The 20,473-nt window shown below is 41.3% G+C and overlaps 1 protein-coding gene and 1 long non-coding RNA gene across 2 annotated transcripts; one reads left to right on the top strand and one right to left on the bottom strand.

Moving 5' to 3' along the window:
- The first annotated feature begins 343 nt into the window (after positions 1-343).
- LOC147061627 (uncharacterized) lies at positions 344-5,764 on the top strand. Its single transcript, XR_015067062.1, has 4 exons — positions 344-379; positions 880-1,027; positions 3,725-3,843; positions 4,061-5,764. It is a non-coding gene; the product is annotated as an uncharacterized LOC147061627 (long non-coding RNA).
- Positions 483-19,923, bottom strand: fbln2 (fibulin 2). Its single transcript, XM_085919587.1, has 17 exons — positions 19,868-19,923; positions 16,994-18,290; positions 12,128-12,242; positions 11,434-11,563; positions 10,373-10,574; positions 9,031-9,249; positions 8,267-8,377; positions 7,581-7,682; positions 7,079-7,210; positions 4,603-4,740; positions 3,777-3,911; positions 2,596-2,724; positions 2,402-2,527; positions 1,960-2,076; positions 1,740-1,868; positions 1,514-1,637; positions 483-1,263 (listed from the first exon to the last, which is right to left on the bottom strand). Exons 2-17 carry the CDS (start codon positions 18,219-18,221, stop codon positions 906-908), a joined length of 3,495 nt encoding a protein of 1,164 aa, XP_085775713.1. The 5' UTR covers positions 18,222-18,290; positions 19,868-19,923; the 3' UTR covers positions 483-905.
- Positions 19,924-20,473: the final 550 nt, after the last annotated feature.

Below are 20,473 nucleotides of genomic sequence, written 5' to 3'. Positions count from 1 at the left end.
TGGCTTGTAAAGTCAGGGATAAGAAGGCATAGAATATTGAATTGTAGTCAATGTCGCCTGAGTGCTTCAGCTTTCTTGAGCACGCTTGTGTGTGATGCGTAGCAGAGATAATGAAAAGTTGAGCAAACAAACAACGGGCAGCAAGCGAAGGCGGCAACAGGGATCGGACAGTAACTAGACCAGAAGCGAGTGGCTAAGCAGTACTGGCAACGACTAATTAGAGTGTGAGGTTTAAATAGGGAAGTTGGTGACCTGGTAATAAGTTAATTAGGAACAGGTGTCTAGCAACGAACGCTGATTTAACCTGGGGTGTGTGGCGGTGAACAGAGTTACGTCATTGGCAAGACGCCGACCGGGTGGACAAGGAGCGCTGACCGAGGTACTGGAGGACTCTTTTTAAATCAAAATCAATTATAAGAAGGCTGAAAAATCCAAATCAAAATATGAAACATGCCTGCTATACTAAACAAAAACAACTCAAATACCTTTACCCTAATAAATAGATTTAATCCGAACTCGACCATCTACATTGGTGTTTACTTTGATACTTGGCAGATATTTAGCATAAAATTATAATACATCCAATTCTTGTACATACAACAGAATATATAGTACAGAGATATAAAAATATGGAGTTTAGAAAAATACTTCAAAAACAAATAGCAGAAAGAATAGTCTTAGGTGTTTTTTTTGAGGCACACAAATACAGTATTTCTTCCGCTATACCTCATATTTATCAAACGAAACAATTATTACATATGATGATTTGAGTAAAGCAAGAGGTTTTAAAACCAATGGGAAATAATATCCATACTGTAATAGAAGGGAATACTACTCTGTATTTGGTAGAAAAAAAAATGTAATGTCCTTTTTTTTAAGGTCCATGGGGGCCTGCGAACAATCTGTTACAACGAGTTGGCCGTGATGAAAACGTAAATCCTGGCGTGGAAGGTGGTGAAGGTCCCCTGCCTCCAAAGCTTCATCTCCACATGAATCAAGAAGTCCCTCGGGCCTTCAACTTGTCTGTGTAAGTACACGGCGCCCGTGTAGGCATTTAGCTTGCGGGTGCTGAAGTAGTTTTCCTCGTTTCCCTCCGTGATGCTGACGATGACGTTGTCTCCCGAGTAAGCGGGCGAAGGTCCGATGCGGAAGATCTGAGCGGGGATGACGATGTTGGACTGGAAACTGAGGTAGTAATAGGTGATTCTCAGCGGTGATTTTTGGCACTCCAGGTAGTTAGGACAGCTTATCCGCTCACAGCGACTACAATTGATCCCAAAAAGCAAAAAGTTGAAATGCTTTACAAATTTACTACACAATCGACATTTATTTATTTATTTATTTATTTATTTATTTATTTATTTATTCATTCATTCATTCATTCATTCATTCATTTATTCGTTTTGTTTGCTTATTTATTTAATAATAAAGCTCATAAGGGAGTGACATCTAGTCAAGTGTTTATTATTTAATAATCATCCCATTGTTGTGAATTGATTTTTAGGTTACTCACGTGTCGGACACTTTGCGGTAGTTTGCTGGGCAGCTGAGAGAGAGGCAGCGGAAGCCACCTTGGATGTTGTAGCAGGTTTCAGCTAGCGAGCAGTTATGGGCCCCTGTGGTGCACTCATCGATATCTAGACGTTTTGGCGTACAGGAAACGAGGCATGAGCGCGGATGTGCTATAGAAATGGAATCATTTCTCCACATATGAATATTCCTGTAGATTATATTTTCACCTCTGCATGAATGTCCGTTTGGTGACATTGTGTATCCAGATTCCGGACACGTGCACTGATAACTGCCAGCAACATTGACGCACTTATAAGTGCACAGATGGCCGATGCTCTGGGAACACTCATCGATATCTGGCGGGCAGGGCGGAGATAATTCAACCAAATGATTACCTCCTACTGGCATGGTGTGATGATGCTATTTATAAAGATGAGTTTGGCACACCTTCACAGGTGTGGCCGTCCTCCCGCAGGTGGTAACCCTGTCTGCAGTAGCACTGGTAGGAGCCGTAGATGTTGGCACACTCCTGACCGCAAGGGCTCGACAAACACTCGTTCACGTCTGGAGATGAAAGGTTCCATCATCCAGCTCATTACTGTCACAATGTATCTGATCAAAGGCTTTCAAGTCTTTCTATTTGAACTGAAAGTCGTAACGTTGCTATTAAGCCAATTATCGTGTTATTGGCTCCAAGGCAGGCAACTTGAACACCATTACCAATAATACACCGTTCACTGGACTGGAGGAAGAATATCAAAAAGTCGAACCCACAATCGCATGCAGACATGTTTGCGCACTTTAACCCCCCCAAAAAGTACGATGACATGCACCAACATGCACAAATGGATGCACACACGCCTACTTTAGCAGCCGCTAATAGACACACCTTCACAGTTATTGCCATCGCCGGATAAGCGAAAGCCGGTGGTGCACGAGCATTGATAGGAGCCCGGAGTGTTCTCGCAGGTCTGTGCGCAAAGACGACCCGGGTAGTGCCAGCACTCATTTACATCTGCAACCAAAACAGAGGCTGCAGAAGAGGAATAGATTTTAAAAGCCAACAGCTAGCGTCCGACGTACCGACACACGTGCGTCTGAAGGAGTCGAACTGATAGCCGGTCTGACATTCGCAGCGATAGGAGCCGGCCAGGTTGTGGCACAGTTGGCCATCTCCGCACCGATGGGCACCACTCTGGCACTCATCCACGTCTGTAAGACACACAAGGACGTTTAAGAGATGAACTTCTCGATTGTGTGCAAACGGCGGCTTAGATGTCATTTTGCCACCCATGACTTAGAAAATGAGGGTGGGTGAAGATCCAGAGCCCCTTTCAAGCAACTGCAATGACTGAAACTACATTCATCCCAAAAATGTAAACGGATCAGTAGTAAGTTTTGTTGGATGCAAATATTTGCATAACCTAAACTATTTCACTTCTGATATCACTACTCTGTGTAATTGGCGAGATTGGAGAAATTTCATTTGTTGGATTGGGAAATTTAAATCTTTGGTTTCTTTTAGGGGCTTGTGAGGACTCTCTTTTTATCTTATGGATTGCTTACTTATATGAAACAGGGCACGGACAATGTTATGAAACAAGCTGACAAGTGTTTTAAATTGGGAGATTGTTGTTTATTTCGTAATATCTGAGTGAAAAAGTCAAATAAGTATTTCCTTTTCATAGCTCAAATGCTCCAGCTGGTAAAAATCGGTTCACGTTCCTTGTCAGCGAAGCAGTAAGTCCAATTTTAAACTCATTATTTTCTTTTTTTTTTAAAGCAAGGACTTTTTACTTTTAAATGGAAATGGACACAAGATTGCTTAGCTGTGGCTTTTAATTTGTTCTGTGGCAACTTCCCTATTTGAAATATTCTATGACAGAAGAAACGAGGAAAAAAAATGATTAAGGACAATGATATATCAGCATGATTTTTTTTGTAGTTCTGTATAACGAATAATCATCATTTCATTTCTTCATTAAAGAGGACTGACACGCTCTTACTACATTCTGTGATTCCATTTTGACTTTATGTTCTGTTGGAGAACGTCCGCCCTATAGCAGACCTTAAATGCCTTTTTGTATTAAAATGTAACTTTTTATTCTCAGAGTGCTTGCCCTTCCTTGTCTCTCGTTTATTAAAGAGTTGACATACGTATTCAGATGCTAATAATTTCTTAGTTCTGTGCTTCTTTTTTTTTTAATAACAGCGATCCCTCCGACTGTGCGATGTTCAAGTAGTGCCTCGACGCCAAATCTTACCAATACAAGTGGTCCCATCAGGACTGGTGTGATAGCCACGGCTGCATATCATCTTCCTCTGGCACACGTAGGACCCCACTGTGTTGATGCAGTTAAAGCCTAAAGTGCACGGCTCGGTGTGACACTCATCTATGTCTGGTGTACAAATACACAAAGCGATCAAAGTGAGCAAAAAAAAAGGGACACAGACGCAACGGGACGTTACTTGAAGCACATTCAGATATCAACACAGTTGAGATGCTTTGAAGAAACGAACAACGTGTCCGATTTTCTCCATATTTCAGAGCATTTCTTCAAGTTCTTTTACAGTGGCGTCGGCTGCCTCAACTTGCCCCAGTTCCTGCCCCTGGGCGCTAATTCCACAGCATCAGTTTGTACTCTGGTAGGACACAGGATTGCCTTTTATCCGTCCCCCTCCTTCCACCCTGCAAAACAGCAGCCTCTCTGATCTCCTGCCTGTGTGGCATTTAACCCCCGTGTCCCGGCGGCCTTGCAACTCACTCACCTGGGTGACAGAAACATGCAGCCATCAAGGGCTGCATGGGAGTCACCTGCTGGCAAAGGCCGTACATAACTAGACTGAACTTGATAAAAACAAAAACAAAAAAAAACCCACTCCATTCAACATAGTTGGAGCTTATTCTTGGAATAGGCAAAAGTTCTTTTACAGTGGTGTCAGCTGCCTCAACTTGCCCCAGTTACTTTTGCATGTTTGGGTCATTTGCTATTCACGTATTAATAACAATAACAACACTTGATGTGATATATACTGTGTGGGTGCATGCGTATATTTAACCAGAAGGTTAAGAAGAAAGATTTCTCCTACCTAAACAGTTGCCCTGTGCGTCCCGTTCAAATCCAACAGAGCAAAGGGGTTTGAGGTTGCACTTGAACGAGCCTTCTGTATTTACGCATTCATATTCGGGCATGCAGTCATGACTGCCTTCCATACACTCATTAATATCTGTGAAAGAGAATAAAGCACAAGGGCTGATTAAAGTGTGTCCATGAATTTCACACAAGTAATGGAATGTACTGAATTCCAACCAAATCGGCACAATAACTAATCTGTGCATCCATCATTACTTTCTGTTTATGTTTTTTCTATTTTTATGCCTTGGCTCAATGACGGTGTTGCTGTAAAAATGCTGTAACACAAAATGCATGTAATGATAGACGTCACCACTAGATGGCAGTATGGTGTAATGGTGAAGTGTAGGTCTCACGTGAAGTTGGTTCTCCGGGCCTGTTAAATTCTTAAAGCTGCCAAGTAATTACAGTGAGTAATACTGTATAGCAATTTTATCTTTATCACCCATAATTGACTAAATGATGCAATTCTCTATTTAACCATCAAAATTACCTCACACCTTCTGCGAAAATATTTGAATGCACATCTGTCTACTTTGACGGAAACTGGTGGCGTATTCCTCAAGAGTCTTCTCAACGCCTGCCTTCCAAGGGATTTACTCCTTGTCAATCAAACGGCATCTGTTGCCACGGTAAAACCCCGACACTCGAGAGGAATCACTATCTCGAGGAATTACAAATCATGGTGAATATGTGTCAAGTCGTTTCAAATAATGCCAAATGGAGTTCGCCAGTGTAACTGGATCACCGAGCCGCCCTAAGGTCACAACAGATTAGAGAGTAAGCAGGATACAAAATGCAAGACTGGCAGTGACCTCCCTAACAGCCAAGGCATCAGGAATGTGTATACCTTGAACGAATAAAGGATATGCATTCCTAACTGCTGGCGAGAAAGTCGGTTTAAATCCGATGAGCCAGAAATTAACTGGCATGGGCGATAAAGACCTAATTAAAGAAAACAAGGGAGAAATGGATGATATTGTTTGTATGTATCCCCACGGTATACATTCCTTCACCTGTATTACTTACAGATGGAAAATCCACTTCATCTGTCTGATATATCTCATTTCGTACCCAGCAATTTGGAAAGTACGATTTTTTTTGTGCGCTGCACCAAGAGTGGGATCTGACGCTAAATTAAATAGGTCATTCATTGTCATTGTATCTTTTCTCAAGTGTTTGTTTGCGTCCTTGTGGGTGGTGGTGGTGATGGAAGTGGCGAGGGGGTCATTTTAATCATGTGAAGCACTTTGAATTGCATTCTTATGTATAAAAAGCACTCCATGAAATAAGCTTGATTGACTCATTGATTGGCAATCGAGAATTGCAAGTTGCAATGTTTATCACAGCTTGCTTCGAAAAATGCTCACGTTATTGTGTATAATTGAAGTTTACCAGTAAAAGCACCCAAGTGTTACATCATGCTCACATCTCATCAGTTCCTTTTCGTTAGTATCATTGCAACGCAAAATTTGTCAAAACCTTCTCGGCTGTTGCCATATTATTATTATTAGTCAATATATTTTAATGAACAAATAACCTCTGGCAAAGAGTAATATTTTTGTAATAAGATGTGATGTGTTTTAGTTTTTGAAGATTTGTCTGCATGTTTTTCAGTTGTGGCATTTGAGTTTGAACAGGGGTGAAAATTGGCCTCCAAATCCCTCCTGGACTATTTGAATGTCGAGAGTCAGACTTTATAAGTTATTATTTGTCTCCTCAGGTGCTCGCCATTCAAGCTGGGACCACCACTAGGAATTAGCAGCGTATTTCTATCTTGTCCACACGCTCTGCAGTTGGCACCCAAAAAAAGCAACTGTTAAACCCTCCAAAGCGCCACCTTAATAACTCGAATATGAATGTCAGGCTAGCACAATTGATTATCAATCTCAACCACACCATTGTGTGTCATTCTGGCAGAGCGCCGCAATTAATTTCACCCCCGTTTTCTATTTGCTTCCACTGTGACAACAAAAGCCTTAATGGCCGAAATGCTTTCTGCTCAGAGCCTGGCTTTTTAATACAGTTTCTTTTTAAATGCTCTTTGAACTTGATTGAACATTCTTTACATTTACAAGCGGCGCATGATTAGAGGAGTCGCCTTGATTGGCTCCAACAAAAGCCTGCAGAGGCAAACAGCACTTGCCGCACATCTAATAATCATGGACAAGAGCACTGCTGCTGATTTGGGAATCAGATCTCTGCAGGGGACAAATTTACGGCGCATGGGAGACATATTGCCCTGCATGGATATGCACAGCAGTTCTCCATCCTGAGATGAAAGTGGAAGCAAATTCCATGGTAGCTAGAGTGGGACGTTTTTCTTATTTCCGTTTTGGGTCTACAATTAGTTCTAATCTATTCCATGTGCTTTCTTCATTTTGTGAATTCAACTATTTTTGCTTTTTGATGCTAATACAAGTTTGGCACACCTTTACAAATGTCTCCGTTGATTTGGTATCCCGGGGGACATGTGATCAGTCTTTGGCAGACGTAGCTCCCCGCAGTATTCAAGCAGCGTTCGTTCAACTGGCAGGCATGCGTTGACGTACACTCGTTCATATCTGAAACAGAAAGAAAAGAACAAAGGAGAAATGTATCACTGTGAAGAAAGCCAACCCACTCAGAATCTAATTTCAAAGATGTAAAAAAATATATATATATCATGTACGTAGATTTGAATTTGTATTATTTATCTATTTCACAGTATGTTGCCAGGAGAGATTAAATCTTCTCTGCACATCTTGAGGTGCTGATGAGATAAGAAGATAAATTAGCAAGAGGCATTCCAAGAATCTCACCCCAATTGGAGCCAAACTGTTCCTCAATGGAGAAGTGAAATTACACACCATATTGTGCTGTAATTGGATCCAACCTCCATACTCGACCCGGGTTAGCTGTCGGCAAATGTTTCCAGTGTTAAATGTGCCTTGCCTTCACAGGATTGTCCATCAGCCATGAGAGAGAAGCCTGGGAAACAAGAACAGCGTGGCCTTCCGCCCTCAGGGATGCAATGTTGGTCACAAGGGCCGTTTCCTGCAAATATTAAAGCGGGATCAACACACTCAAATAAATCGGCCCCTGACCTCGAGAACTAAAGCAAGAGTAATAGGTAATAAAGCCCGTATCCCATCGAGCAGCAAAGGTTAGCCAAGGTAGCAGATGTTCAATAGAATATGGTATAAGATGACCATTTTTAAAGCAGTCTTTACTTGAGGATCTTAATTATTCATGTGTTCACAAATCAGACCTTGACAAACAAAAGAAATTGTTTAAAAAAAGCTGTTTTTGAGTTGCCTTATTCATGAGGCATTAGAAAGAGAAATGCTGATGATAGTTGTTAGGTGCATCACACGCATTACTTTTCGAAAATCTGTACCCGATAAGGTTGCAAGCTAAGATTTTCATATATGCGGAGGGCCGCTAGAAAATGAACGACGGGCCGCAAATGCCCCCCCGGGCCGTAGTTTGCACACCGGTGGCCTAGCAGATCTAATCCTGACTTTTGCAATTGAATAGACATGTCTAACTATCAGCTTCTCTTCCTGTCATTTCAAATGAATTTGGAGCTAAGAGTGCTCAGTTTTGACTCCCCCTTTCCCCTCATAAATCTGTCTAACCTTCACAGGGGTTGAGTGGCACCGAAGGCTGAGTGGGTGGCGTAGAAGAGGTGGTGGGCTCCGCCCCCTTGGTCTCATCCTCCTTCAGTTTGTTCTCCTCATCCACTGTCTCTGCGGAAACATGAATAAGCTCATCATAGGCGCAAGGGATTACACTATAATCAAGAAGTCTGCCTTGCCTACCGCTGCCGTAGTTAAAGGCTTACACCTATTTCAAATCTGACGCTGGCAGCCGTAGGAAAATATGTAAGAGCGGTGAAGGTGCGGCAGGAAAAAAGCATTGCCTACAGACAAACATTTGCCTTTATTGGCCGGCTCCATCCCTGACTGTAATTTTGCATCCTGTTGTGACAGGTTTGTGTTGGCAAAAGTGTTGTTGATCAAGTCTGGTCCGCTGAAGCAAAGCCATACCACGTTATCTGCAAATATTTCTCATACTGGACATATGAGCCGCCCTCCTGTTTTCACTTTTTCCCAACCAGTGAAAATATTTTTCATCAAAGCCTGTAAAGCTTTTTTTTGTCAGCTATGATTTGTGAAGAAAGGCTGTCAGTTCAGGAAAAAGTTGTCAGCATGTGATTTGAAGGGGCTTTTATCGGGCGGTATCGAGACTCGCAGACAGGAAGGAACTCAAAAGAGACGGAAAAAAATAGTACACCGCAAAATGACATCAAATGTTGTCAACGCTGATTTGAAATCAGATTTAATACCACAGACACTTTTCCTGCTGTGGAAATGTCTGCTAGCACCACATAAAGTTGTACCTGGTGCACAAGTGAGAGCATCCTCTTGCAGAACATATCCCGGGAAGCACTCGCAGCGGAAAGAGCCTGGTGTGTTTACACATCTGTGGTGGCAGATGCTGCCGTCGTAGATCAGACACTCGTCCATGTCCTCCACCTCAGTCGGCCCCTCCACGGCGTTCTCCCCGTGTCGCTCTTCTCCGATCGAGAAGGCCTCATTCGGATAAAGGCTGTCGGCCACTGAAGCACACAGTTTTAATACTTTAATACATAAATACATCATATTTTATACAAACACATTTATATCTGATGAAAACACATCACTTGACAATTGATTACCAATGATGGGCGTCACCATAGTAACTGTGCAGCGCCATCAAAACAGCTTCTTAAAGGGGAAGTCAACGAAAATAAATGTCTTTATAATAATGTGTAGTATGTGCCACCATTAGTCTAAACATGGCATTCTGATTGATACTGCATTTGTGGTATATAATTTAGGCAGCAAAATTCAACCATTTTTATCCATCCATTTTGTCACTTGTTGTCAACTGAAAATGACATCACAGTTGCCAGGTCTCAAGTCACGACCAATCACAGCTCACCAGGTTTCTGATGCTGAGCTATTTATGAGTCATATAAAGTCAACCAAGTTGTGTTTATTTTATGTTTGAAAAAGAAACTTCACTGTTAAAATGGACTACCGATAAAATACCGGCAGAACCAGTTGATAATGTTATATGATTTTATAAGGGGGGTAGTCAGGATCTGTTGAATTTGACTAACTTAGTTCAAGGCAAGTAATCAATAGCGTTATTAAATAACACTTTCAAGGTAACTGTGGCAATACTGCTGTTCGCATAGTACATATAATAGATGAACATAAAATGACAATGGTCAAATACTAATCCTCGTATATACTGGACAATAAAAGGCATTAACTTTGATCTGTAGCCATTCTAGGCCAGCAACGATTTACAAGCAGAACAATCCTTTAGAGCGATTTGGATTTCCAACTAAATGAGTTTTCAAACTGGAAGCAATACACAACGCCAAGACAAAACTTGGATCAGCAAAGCAGAGAAGTAAAAGGAAGTACACTACTCGATCTCTTCGAATTAACCAAGAGAGCTGGACAGGACCATTGCACTTTGTTCTTGGAGGCCATTACGCCATTTGTCAGCCATGCTGGGGGACCTGCTTCATTTAAATGCCAAGAAAACAGATTACCTTTGGTCCGAAGCACTACTTTTTCCCGGCAGTGCATCGATTGAATGCTTTCACCTCTTGGCATGAGCCATACAACACGTTAGTAATTTGCTTTGTGTTTTCTTTTTCTGGTTTCTACACTTCCTGTCCTTACCTCTTTTTGGTGGTGAAGTAGCACGAAGGGCGGGCTTCTCTTTAACAGCATGCCAGCTTTCATGACCCTCGTCCCATGTCTCCGCCCCCTCACAGCAAAAGAGGAAAACGTGTCTGCAGGGGAGGCCCATGTGCCGGTGGGCTTTACACTCTTGACCTTCACTGCGGAACTTCAGCCCCAGAGAACAGCAGTCACAGCAATCCTGGAAGTCATAACATGTAGCATGTGGCTTTTTGTGGCTAATACACTTGGCTACACAGTAGATACGTACTTCATTGGCACACAGACCGTCTGTGGAAGTATTAAATCAGATGCACAAGAGTTGGCCTTTCTAATAGAAGCATACCTTGATTTCCATCCGTCCTCGAGATTTAATTAAGAAATAAAGTCTCTCAAACAAACTTAATTTTGCTTTTCAAAAGACGTTTTTTGTTTCAAATGTAATTATTGTCATTCATGTGATCGTTCTTAAAATATGTGCAGGCTGCTTCATAATCAAGTTGGGAAATGAATAAATTGTTTTTTTCAATCAAGAGTTTGTTTCATGAATCCATCTGGGAATGAGCTGCTAAAAACATAGGTAAAAATATTATACCATGAAAAATGTTTCAGTCCGAAAAAATCCTTGACGTCATTGAAGTATTTAAAGGACGACATTAACAGAAAATTGACAGAAAACGTCTCTTGCTGCATTACCATGTTAAATTATTCGGTCTATTTCCTGAACATGTTTCTGCAATTACAAAAAGGTCAAACATTTCTTCCAGAGGTCTCCTTTGAAGATAGCAAAGCTTGTAAGACAGTGGGAATCTTCAGCAATAATTGACTTTCAGTCATTTGTCGAAATTAAATAAGGCAATCGACCAAGGACTTGAACTAGAATCATTAAAGAAAAGCCCGGCTTGAAGACACTGACTACATAGCATCAATTCTTCTGTGACTAATGCAATTGTCAAATACAAATTCGGACAAAATTCAGTCTAACTTGTAAATTGTCATTTGGACTGAACCCAGTGAACTGCGTTTGCCCTCTGCTGCTACATCAAGCCACAATGACTTGCCTTGTAGGAACTGTGCCCACACGTATCAGCGTCATCCTCCACACACATATCTCCGTCTTTGGCCGCACCGATTCCAGCCAGACATCGGCTTTCTCTCAGGGAGCCGAGGCAGCACCGCTGCTGAGATGTCCTGGCAGAAAGAAAAAAAAAACATATAGGTGAAAAAGACTGCTGAGACATGATGTAGTTTATTCCAAAAATAATTATGAATAATTACGACAATTGAACAATTTTCTGGATTTAACTGCAATTTGAGGTTGTGCTTGTAGCAAAAAACACAAACGAAAATGAAGTCATTCATTTGTCAATTGGCCTTGAAAAAAACTTGCCTGTTTCTTCACATCAAAAAAATGTTTGAAGTACAAAGTTTCAAGTCAACCCACTTTGTTAAAAGATGTTGCTGTTTTGTGTTGTGTTGTTGTGGCTTTCCAACAAAGGATTACTTTCCAGAACAGCTGTCAACAATTCAATACTCAACCCCCAACTTAAAGTACAAACAACGGGCTTGCTTTGTCGCTCTAACTAAAAGTGCCGCCTTAAATGACAGTCATTTATATTTTCAAGTCAAAATAGATCATTTTCATGTTCTGCTGTAACTCCTCAAACCAACCTCAAGATTTGAGGTATTGAACATGACACACGGTACGTTCAAATGAAATGAAAACAAATGCAGGACTTCTGACAAAAATCTCACCAGCAAATGGACTGTCTGTCTTGCGTGGGTCGATCCATGTTGTTGCAATGACCATTAACTGAAGCCCATTTTGCCCCAGTCTCACAGCAGGCTTCCACCAGCTCCACGACTGACACTGTGAAACATAAACACACAGTTCTGCATTTTTCCTGACTCTTCTTTAAATATTAGAAAGAAATGGGAGTTCAGGTGGAACAAGGTTCACATTTGAATGGCTTTGATACGGCAGTAAATGTCAAGCGAGTAGACAGAATTAAAGAATTAGTACTGTATTTGGCGATGCTACACTGAGACTAGGAGGCACATTTTGTTCTCAGATTTCCCATCCCTCACATTCACTTGGCAAGGGAGAAGCATGAAACCTGTTGAAATTACATTCAGAGCAAAATTGGACTTATTTGCAACATCTGGGGTAATCAGCGCAGGAGCAGAGAAAAGAGCAACACATTAGCACTTCCTTTGAAACTGGGTCAAGGAGCAGACAGAGTAAAAACACATTATCCAGTTTACTGGCAAAATATGCTTTTTACATGGCAGTGCATTCCAAGATAGCTGCCCTGGTGCCTTTCTCAACCAACACATAAAGTATTTTTCATACAATAACCTTGTTTGAATCTTAGGATGGCATTCACCTAAAAATATTGATTTTAAAAATGTTTCTTATTTTTCTGTATAACTTGGGCCTTTGACTCCAAATCCTAAATCACCACATATGGGCTACTACTGGTGACATGTACCTGAAATTGACTGCTCACCAGCTCAGGGCATACACCGACAGACTGCAGCCCACCTATGAGCCTAATGACAACAAACAGTATATAAAATGGATGGACGCCTCCCACAGTAACTATGTTGTGTTTGGAACTAGTGATCGTGAGGCTTTGGTGGGGAGGTATGCCTTCTATCAACATTTTTTTTCTTCAAAATTACGCTACTCAGTCCATTTCTGACATCCAAGTATGGACTGCAAACCATGAAGTACAATAAAAATCATTTTCAGAATTTTGTAGCAACATATCCTATCCAGGGGGAATAGTTGTGATGATTGTGGGTTCTTTATTCTCTACCAAAAGGGTACCACAATTTTGCCTTTGAGTAGAGAATAAGGACCATCTTTATTCACCAAGCCTGTCATTGTATTTGTCTACTAGTGAAAGGTACCACATACTTGCCTCTTGTCCAAATCCAAACCGGTGACATCAGTCTCTTGGAAAATATGTCGGTAGAATAACAAAGGACAGGTACAGCTCTCAACATGTCTGAAGTGTCATAAAAGCAGCCACTAATCAAGGCTTGTTTTGCAGACTTAGCAAAGAGTTTCCATACAGTTGAAGTGGTTAGAAAAAAATCCAACATTTTAATAAGACGGCCTACGACAGTTTATACTCGCAGATGGCTGTTTGTGAAAGCCAAAAGGCTTTTTTTGGGGGGCATTTGTGTATGTTCTTATAACTAAACAGCTAAGGGTGATGAAGTTCTTCTCACTTTCAACACCTGTACTGCTCTAGCTGCCTCTGACATAACAATCTCTGCAGTCAGGATGACGTCATATCAAATCCACTGCAGCCAGTTTGGATTCTGATTGACAGTTTTTCCCCTTAATCTCCTTGAGACTCTTAGGCAACAATCATTCCATTCGTCTTTTTTAACAATAGGGTTACAGTAAATTGACACAAGCTATTAGGAGTTGCCTTGGGCTCAGATGGGGCGGGAACGCTCAATCCAATTACACCTCCTTCCCGTACCCTTCGCCTATCTGCAGCCCGAAGAATGTGGCAAGATGAAACTGCCATTCATTATGTTTCACATAGCACACAACTACACTGAAAAAGAAAAATCCCAGACTGTGTAGTAAATGGGGTAAAAGACTAGTTCATTGTTTTGCTGTTCAAAAAAAACTAAACGCTTAAAACACTGACAATTAAGACAATTAATACAGCTAATCTAAGTTGACCTTTCCCACATTTCTACTGGCTCAACTTGTTGTTTTCAAGGTGCTGATGAGCAGTAAATTACTACGTAGTATACATTTTATGAAAAGTACTGTGTGGGATGGGTTGGGGAGGTTAAGCCCACATATTTGCCATTTTAAGAGATATTACAAGTGCTGTAAGAGAGCTATTTCATACACCTACAGAGCTGGCTGTGCAAATGTACACTTGGGACAAGGCAATGTCCTGCTTCGTTGGATCCTTACTGGAAGGCAAATAAATCCTGGTTCTCCCGTTGTGCCTCTGATGCACCAATTTGCCAGGAAGCCAGTTCTGAGTACAGTATTTGAATAATAAATACCAACACATTGTTACACTCCCGACGCCTAAAGATGCTACGTTTCTCACACTAGCAAATTTTTAATGGCATATAGCTAAACCTAATAGCTAGTCTAGTAGCTACATTTCAGTCATTGCTGTCCAGACAAAGAGGCAAGCAAACTGCAAACAGATGCTGGCGCGTTGCTAGAAGGGAGCTAAAGTTGCCAGGAGCCAACAAGCAACTCTTAAGGCTGGACAAAAACTTGTTACAGGCTGTCGGGACTAATGGTGCTTTGAATTCATATAGCCTGTGCTTCTCAAAAACACAGGCTGAGTTCATTTCAAACAGCTCAACATCTGCTTTGAAAATGAATATTCAATTGGTTTAGTATGTTCAACTCAAAACAACATATTCCTTGCTTCTAATTTCCTCTTTGTACTCGATCCATTCCAAGGTCTGATTTCAAAGCAGAAAGCAGGAAAGGCTCATTCAAGGCTCCAGATGTCTTTATTTTGGTATGACTCGAACCCAATGGAAGTGTGTTACTAATTATTTTATGAATGTAACAAATAATATTAGAGGATTTTCAGTCTACTAATATATACACATAAGATACCTTTTCATTGTGTGTCAAGTTAACGAAAGTTTTTCGGTGTCTGGGACAATGTTTCTGAGCAGTACATGACAAATGCATACTGCTTCTTTTGGATGAAGAAATGTTGTGGATGGCAGATTGGAATTCTTGTAAATGATCTAAAAGACACCAATAACCCGAGATTGACCTCGTTCTTATTCCTGACACACACGCAAAGGTCAACTCTGGAATTCACCTTGCAATTCAAAAAATGCATCTGTTGGCCTCACTCTCACATGCTGCATGTTACAACAATGCTAATAATAGCTTGTTTTGTTTTTTAAGTATGCAGTCCAAGTGAAAAGGCAATAAGAAAGTGAGCCTCTTGGTGAACTTCAGATGAGTTGATTACTGGCAAGATTGGGAAAGTAGCTACCTCACAGGAGACAAGTAATCACAGCAGCTCTGTAGGGAACACTGAGTCTGGTCTGGCAATCAAGTCACTACAGTGGCCTCATTCATTTGCAGGTACAACCCCCAAGAAATCCTATACTAAATCCGGACCAGTATCAGAAGGCATCAACAATCCCAACCCCATTTCCTTTTGAGCGCATTCTGCATCTGTTTGGACTGAGGGAACAAATGAGATGGAGTCAACACATTTATTGTGAAACACAGCAAAGGGCGGATGATTAGAAAAGGTCATCAAATGTATAGGATACTCGATTTTGCAGCTCAAGTTCCAAATTAAAGATTTGGTTCCGTCCTGGGAGTGGCCTGTGTTACCTAAAACTATCACGTATTGCTATGATAACAAGATACACCGTACATGAGCTAACAACAGAAGCTCAAGTACCGTAACCTCCGGACTATAAGGCGCACCTAAAAACCCAAAATTTTCTCAAAAGCTGACAGTGCGCCTTATAGTCCAGTGCGCTTTATATATGGACCAAATTCCTAAATTTAAACTGGCTCGAAGCAGTGTGTCATAAAATCAATCATACGTGGTCCGCTGAAGACTATGAATCATGAATCAAAAAGACTATGGATCATTATTTTGTGATTATAAAGTAATTTGTTGCATCTGAAGTTGAAATAAAAAAGATAAAATGGAGAATGATTTGATTTAGATTAAAAATCTGACATGATGCATTAATGGTGCGCCTTATAGTCCGGTGCGCCTTATATAAGGACAACGTTTTAAAATGGGCCATTCATTGAAGATGCGCCTTATAGTCCGGTGCGCCTTATAGTCCGGAAACTACGGTAAACAGCATACATGAACCAAAAATCCTGATTGATGATAAAGACATGGCATTCTTAATCTTTTTGCAATCCACATCCTTGTGTAAATCTGAATTCCATCCTCAAGCACTATTCGCAAACCTCACACTTGAGTCAGGCGTGACAAGGCCTGTAGCATTCCCTCAGCGAGCGCAGATAAAAATGAACTTTTCTCACTTTCAGTCATCAACTTAACACCTCGAAAGCAACTTGACACAGCACTGCAAGTTCACCGGCACAGAAACACCTCCGAAATGCATTCAACATATGTTATGCGTACCGACAAATGCCAGGTGCTGAAAGAAGTTGGTCTGACAGGCCCAGACAAAAAATATCAGACCCTTAAACTAGCCTAAGCAGAAAAAAGAAACGTATTTTGAATTCACTGTCCTCTCTTCACGATTTATTACAGTGTCAATTATATGCCCAATTTCCTGGCCCCCTCCTACTTCTCCACCCAAGTTTTTTTTACCCTACACTTTAGCCAACGGTAGATAAATGCTATCTGAGGCAAACACACTTTTCATGCACAATTGTAATGCTTTTCCTGGAGCACTGCCAGTTTGAATAGAGTCATTATGAATTCCTCCTCAAAAAACAGGAAGTGAGACAACGCATGTGTCGCAAGAAAATGTCACAATAGTTGCAACCCCACCTTGACCTTTCTGAGGTCAAAATTAGCACACTGTAGTTTGTACCAAAGTGGCCATTTATCAGTTTGTCAACACACAAAGAGAAAGGAAAAAAACACTTACCGTTAAGTTCTCTATCTTCATGCTGGGGTTGGTAGTTGGTGACATTTTGAGGCTGTCTTTGGGGCTGCTCTCCATCCTCCCTCAACCTGATTGCAGTCATCTTGATGGGCAGGAGCTGGATTGTGGGCTGCGAGCCCTGAGCCTTCTCATCACCGTGCTCCATTGAAACGTTAGGGCCGCCAGAATGGACGATGTGGTGATTCCTGACACGACTATCTCGACCCTTTTTATGGTGGCTCTGATGTGCCATTTTGTGCACCATTGTTCTTCTACCGCTGTTTCCTTCATTTTCTTGGTGTGATCTACGGTTCTCCAATGTCACTTTCTGTGTTGTTGTTTCAAGTGTTGATGTGTCTTTTTGAATCGTCGTACTTATTGGACCCTGGTTACGCATGTCATCATCCTCACTGCTCTCCTCTATTTTTTGTGGATCCCTCAGCGCGCTTCTTCTGTCATCATTTGAGGTGGAGCTTGATTCAGGGTAAGCGAGTGGAACTGTAGTTGGTTGGGCCAGATTTCCGATTGGGGGAGATGTTGCCTCAGACTGTGAGTAGTCATAATCATCTGTGCCAAAACTGGGTGGATCTGGCTTGTACAAGGGGAGAGTGTTTCCCAGCATTAACTTGGTTCCAGAAGCATGGCTGTAAGTGTCTTTCAGAGTTTTGCTGTTCTCAGTGGTGGTTGCAACCTGTGTGGGCTTATTAACACTTTGGACGTCACAGTCAGGAATATGCGAGCACATTAGCTTGCCCCCCTCATCTGGACAGTGGCACACCTGACACTGGTCTATCTTAAAGGTAAATCCTGCTTCAAACTTCTTGTTGCCATGGGTACAACCAATCTGCCCACACTCCGCACAGCCATCTGCAGGTTGTAAAACATCAATGCAGTTTGCTGGAATTTCAGGGCACTCCATATAACGGCAGGTTATCGTCCCTCCTCCCTGAGGACAAGCGCATTCGGTGCTCCCAAAATCCACAAAGTAGGATTTGCCCTCTGGGACTTTCCCTTTACGGAAGCCTGCTTGGACACAATCGTAGTATTGGTAGCCTTCGCAGGAGCAGCCTTTTTGTGAACAGGTGGGACAGCAGGCATCTGTGTCTAGGATGGTTTCAATGCAGTTCTGCAGAACTGGACACTCCACACCTGTGCAGTCCTTCTGGCTACGGCAAGTGTGAATGCGCAGCAGAAGCCAACACAAACACAAAACAAGTCTCTGTGCATTCATTTTGTGTTTAGAGGTAGAAGACGACACTGGATTTTATCGGTGGATTCCAAAACAGGTGTTTCTATTAGCCTGTTGAAATGAAACATTGTGACAATATTAGTTGATGGTGTCATAATCATTAACTTTGACAGCCTGTCAAATATTGTTTTCTCTAAGCTTTTGTTTTGGTACCACATGGGGGTTACAAGTCATGGGTTATATTTAACCACATGTGAAATTGAGACAAAAGGTGATGCTAACGGGGAAATATGCTCCACAATAACACAGCGAAAATCATCAGTTGCTTGTAAAAAGAGTGCAAAAACATAAAAGGTTACGACGTAACAAATCACTGGATTGCTTTCCCCCTGGATCATCGCACATCTTAAAACGTTTTCAATAAAAGTGTACATGGCCAACACACGCAGCATGACATGTTCTAAGTCATGAACTTTGGTAGCAATACATTTAATGGATAGCAAAGATGTTTTTTTCACATGTGCACTGTCTACAGGTAGGAAAGCAGCAAAGAGTTTTCATCGTCCGAGTAAGCGATGTGACTACAAATCAGAGTGCCTTTTGAAAACCAGGTGTTTTCTATTTTGTGTTTCCTATTGCTGCTGGTATTTTGCGTGGGGTCCAAAAGCCAACTGTGGCATATCTTCGGTACATATTTGAATCATAATATATATATATATTTGTTCAGAGTTGATTTATGTAGTTGTTAATATTTCTTACTCAAATGTTTTAAGCAGCCTTATTTCACAAGTTGGTTCTCGTGGAAAGCAGAGGCTGTTTAAGATGTGGCAGATAATTGTGACAAAGAAACAAACTTGTTGATCTTGGAAGCAAGTTGCCTTCACAAAACTGCCCTGACACATAAAGTATTTTTGTATTAATCCCCAGATAACAGGTGGTTATTTGACCAAACACAAATAAAAAAAGTGAACCTTCTGTTACAAAATGTAACAAAGTATACAAACGTGGAGGTCACCAAAGCGATTTTCATGCCATTAAAATATATGTAACATCTGTTTCACCACGTTAAGTCACTGTGGAACATAAAAGCATCCTGCTGCAGTACCATTTAGGGAATCAATGATGTCTTTGTGCTCAGCGGGTACAAAATTATTTTACCAGATCGCCTGTCTTTAAAAGGCACGTGGCCCCTTTGCTGTGGCGCCTTACTGTGATCATGAGAGCCCATCTAAAAATGACCCAAACAACTGTCTGGAATATTCAAAGACTTGACTTTCTTTGCAGAATCAGGAGGAATTAGGTTTAATTTTGATTTGTGTGTTTTTCTCTGCCGTCTGGGGGCCAAAGGCTGTAATTTAACCACAACAAATGAATACATACACACAACCACATGTGCAAATCTTGTTTTGGCTTTTGAGCAGCTTATAATGCACAAAGCATTATTTTTTTTTTAATGTTTGCAGTTTGAAAAAAAGATCACCACAAATCTAGATGGACAAATAGGAAAGGTTATTACAGACTGTGTTAAGAAGATGACATTTAAACGTTAATTGTAAATTCATAACCAAGCATGCAAAATCTACATGGAATTTAACAGAGCGGCAAAAATAAATTATTCCCAATATTGCAGTTTGAGTTACAAACGCTACGTATACCCCCAATGCACGGGCTGTTTGGAGTCGACCTACCTTGAACCCGATCCTGCAGAGTTGTGCTTCCCAAAAGAAACTTGCGCGTAAAAATGTGAGCAAGCTCAACTTCCGAGGAGACTGGGAGCGCCCTCGCCTTTTTTTATTAAGGGAGGAGAGGAGAGAAGAGGAGAAGGGGGGAGGGTGGGAGAAAGAGCCCGACCAACAATTCTACCACTGGCCACGCTTTGCAAAGATTTATGCCACTCCTGTCTCTGCAACACAAAATTGCGGACCTTTGCTGAAGTCTGATGAAGATACAGAAATGGTATTAGTCGACCCGTATTAAAAGCCAAAATGCAGATTAAATATGTATCAGAGAAGAATCAATAGTATTTATCTGTCATCAAATGTACACTTTATTTTAATTATTTATTAATTTAAGGTGGCAAACTCCAGCAGATGGCACAGTCTTCATAAGTGATTGATAACTGGGGGTTATTGTTTATGTGCATCCAAATTCAGCATCCATTTCCACATTTAGCATGTGAATCATCATCAAATTTAAAAAACAGCACTTACTAAATTAAACCCGCCCATTTTTATGTGAGTAAAAGCGCCGGAAGATTTGGGTGATGATGTATGTTTGTTGGCCAAATTTCCTCC

The sequence above is a fragment of the Syngnathus leptorhynchus genome, chromosome 1 (assembly GCF_054491065.1).
Source record: "Syngnathus leptorhynchus isolate UIUO chromosome 1, UIUO_Slep, whole genome shotgun sequence".
In the NCBI taxonomy this organism is placed as follows: Eukaryota; Metazoa; Chordata; class Actinopteri; order Syngnathiformes; family Syngnathidae; genus Syngnathus; species Syngnathus leptorhynchus.
The sequence above is the reverse complement of the archived record's forward strand: the minus strand, read 5'-3'. Positions and strand labels throughout refer to the sequence as shown.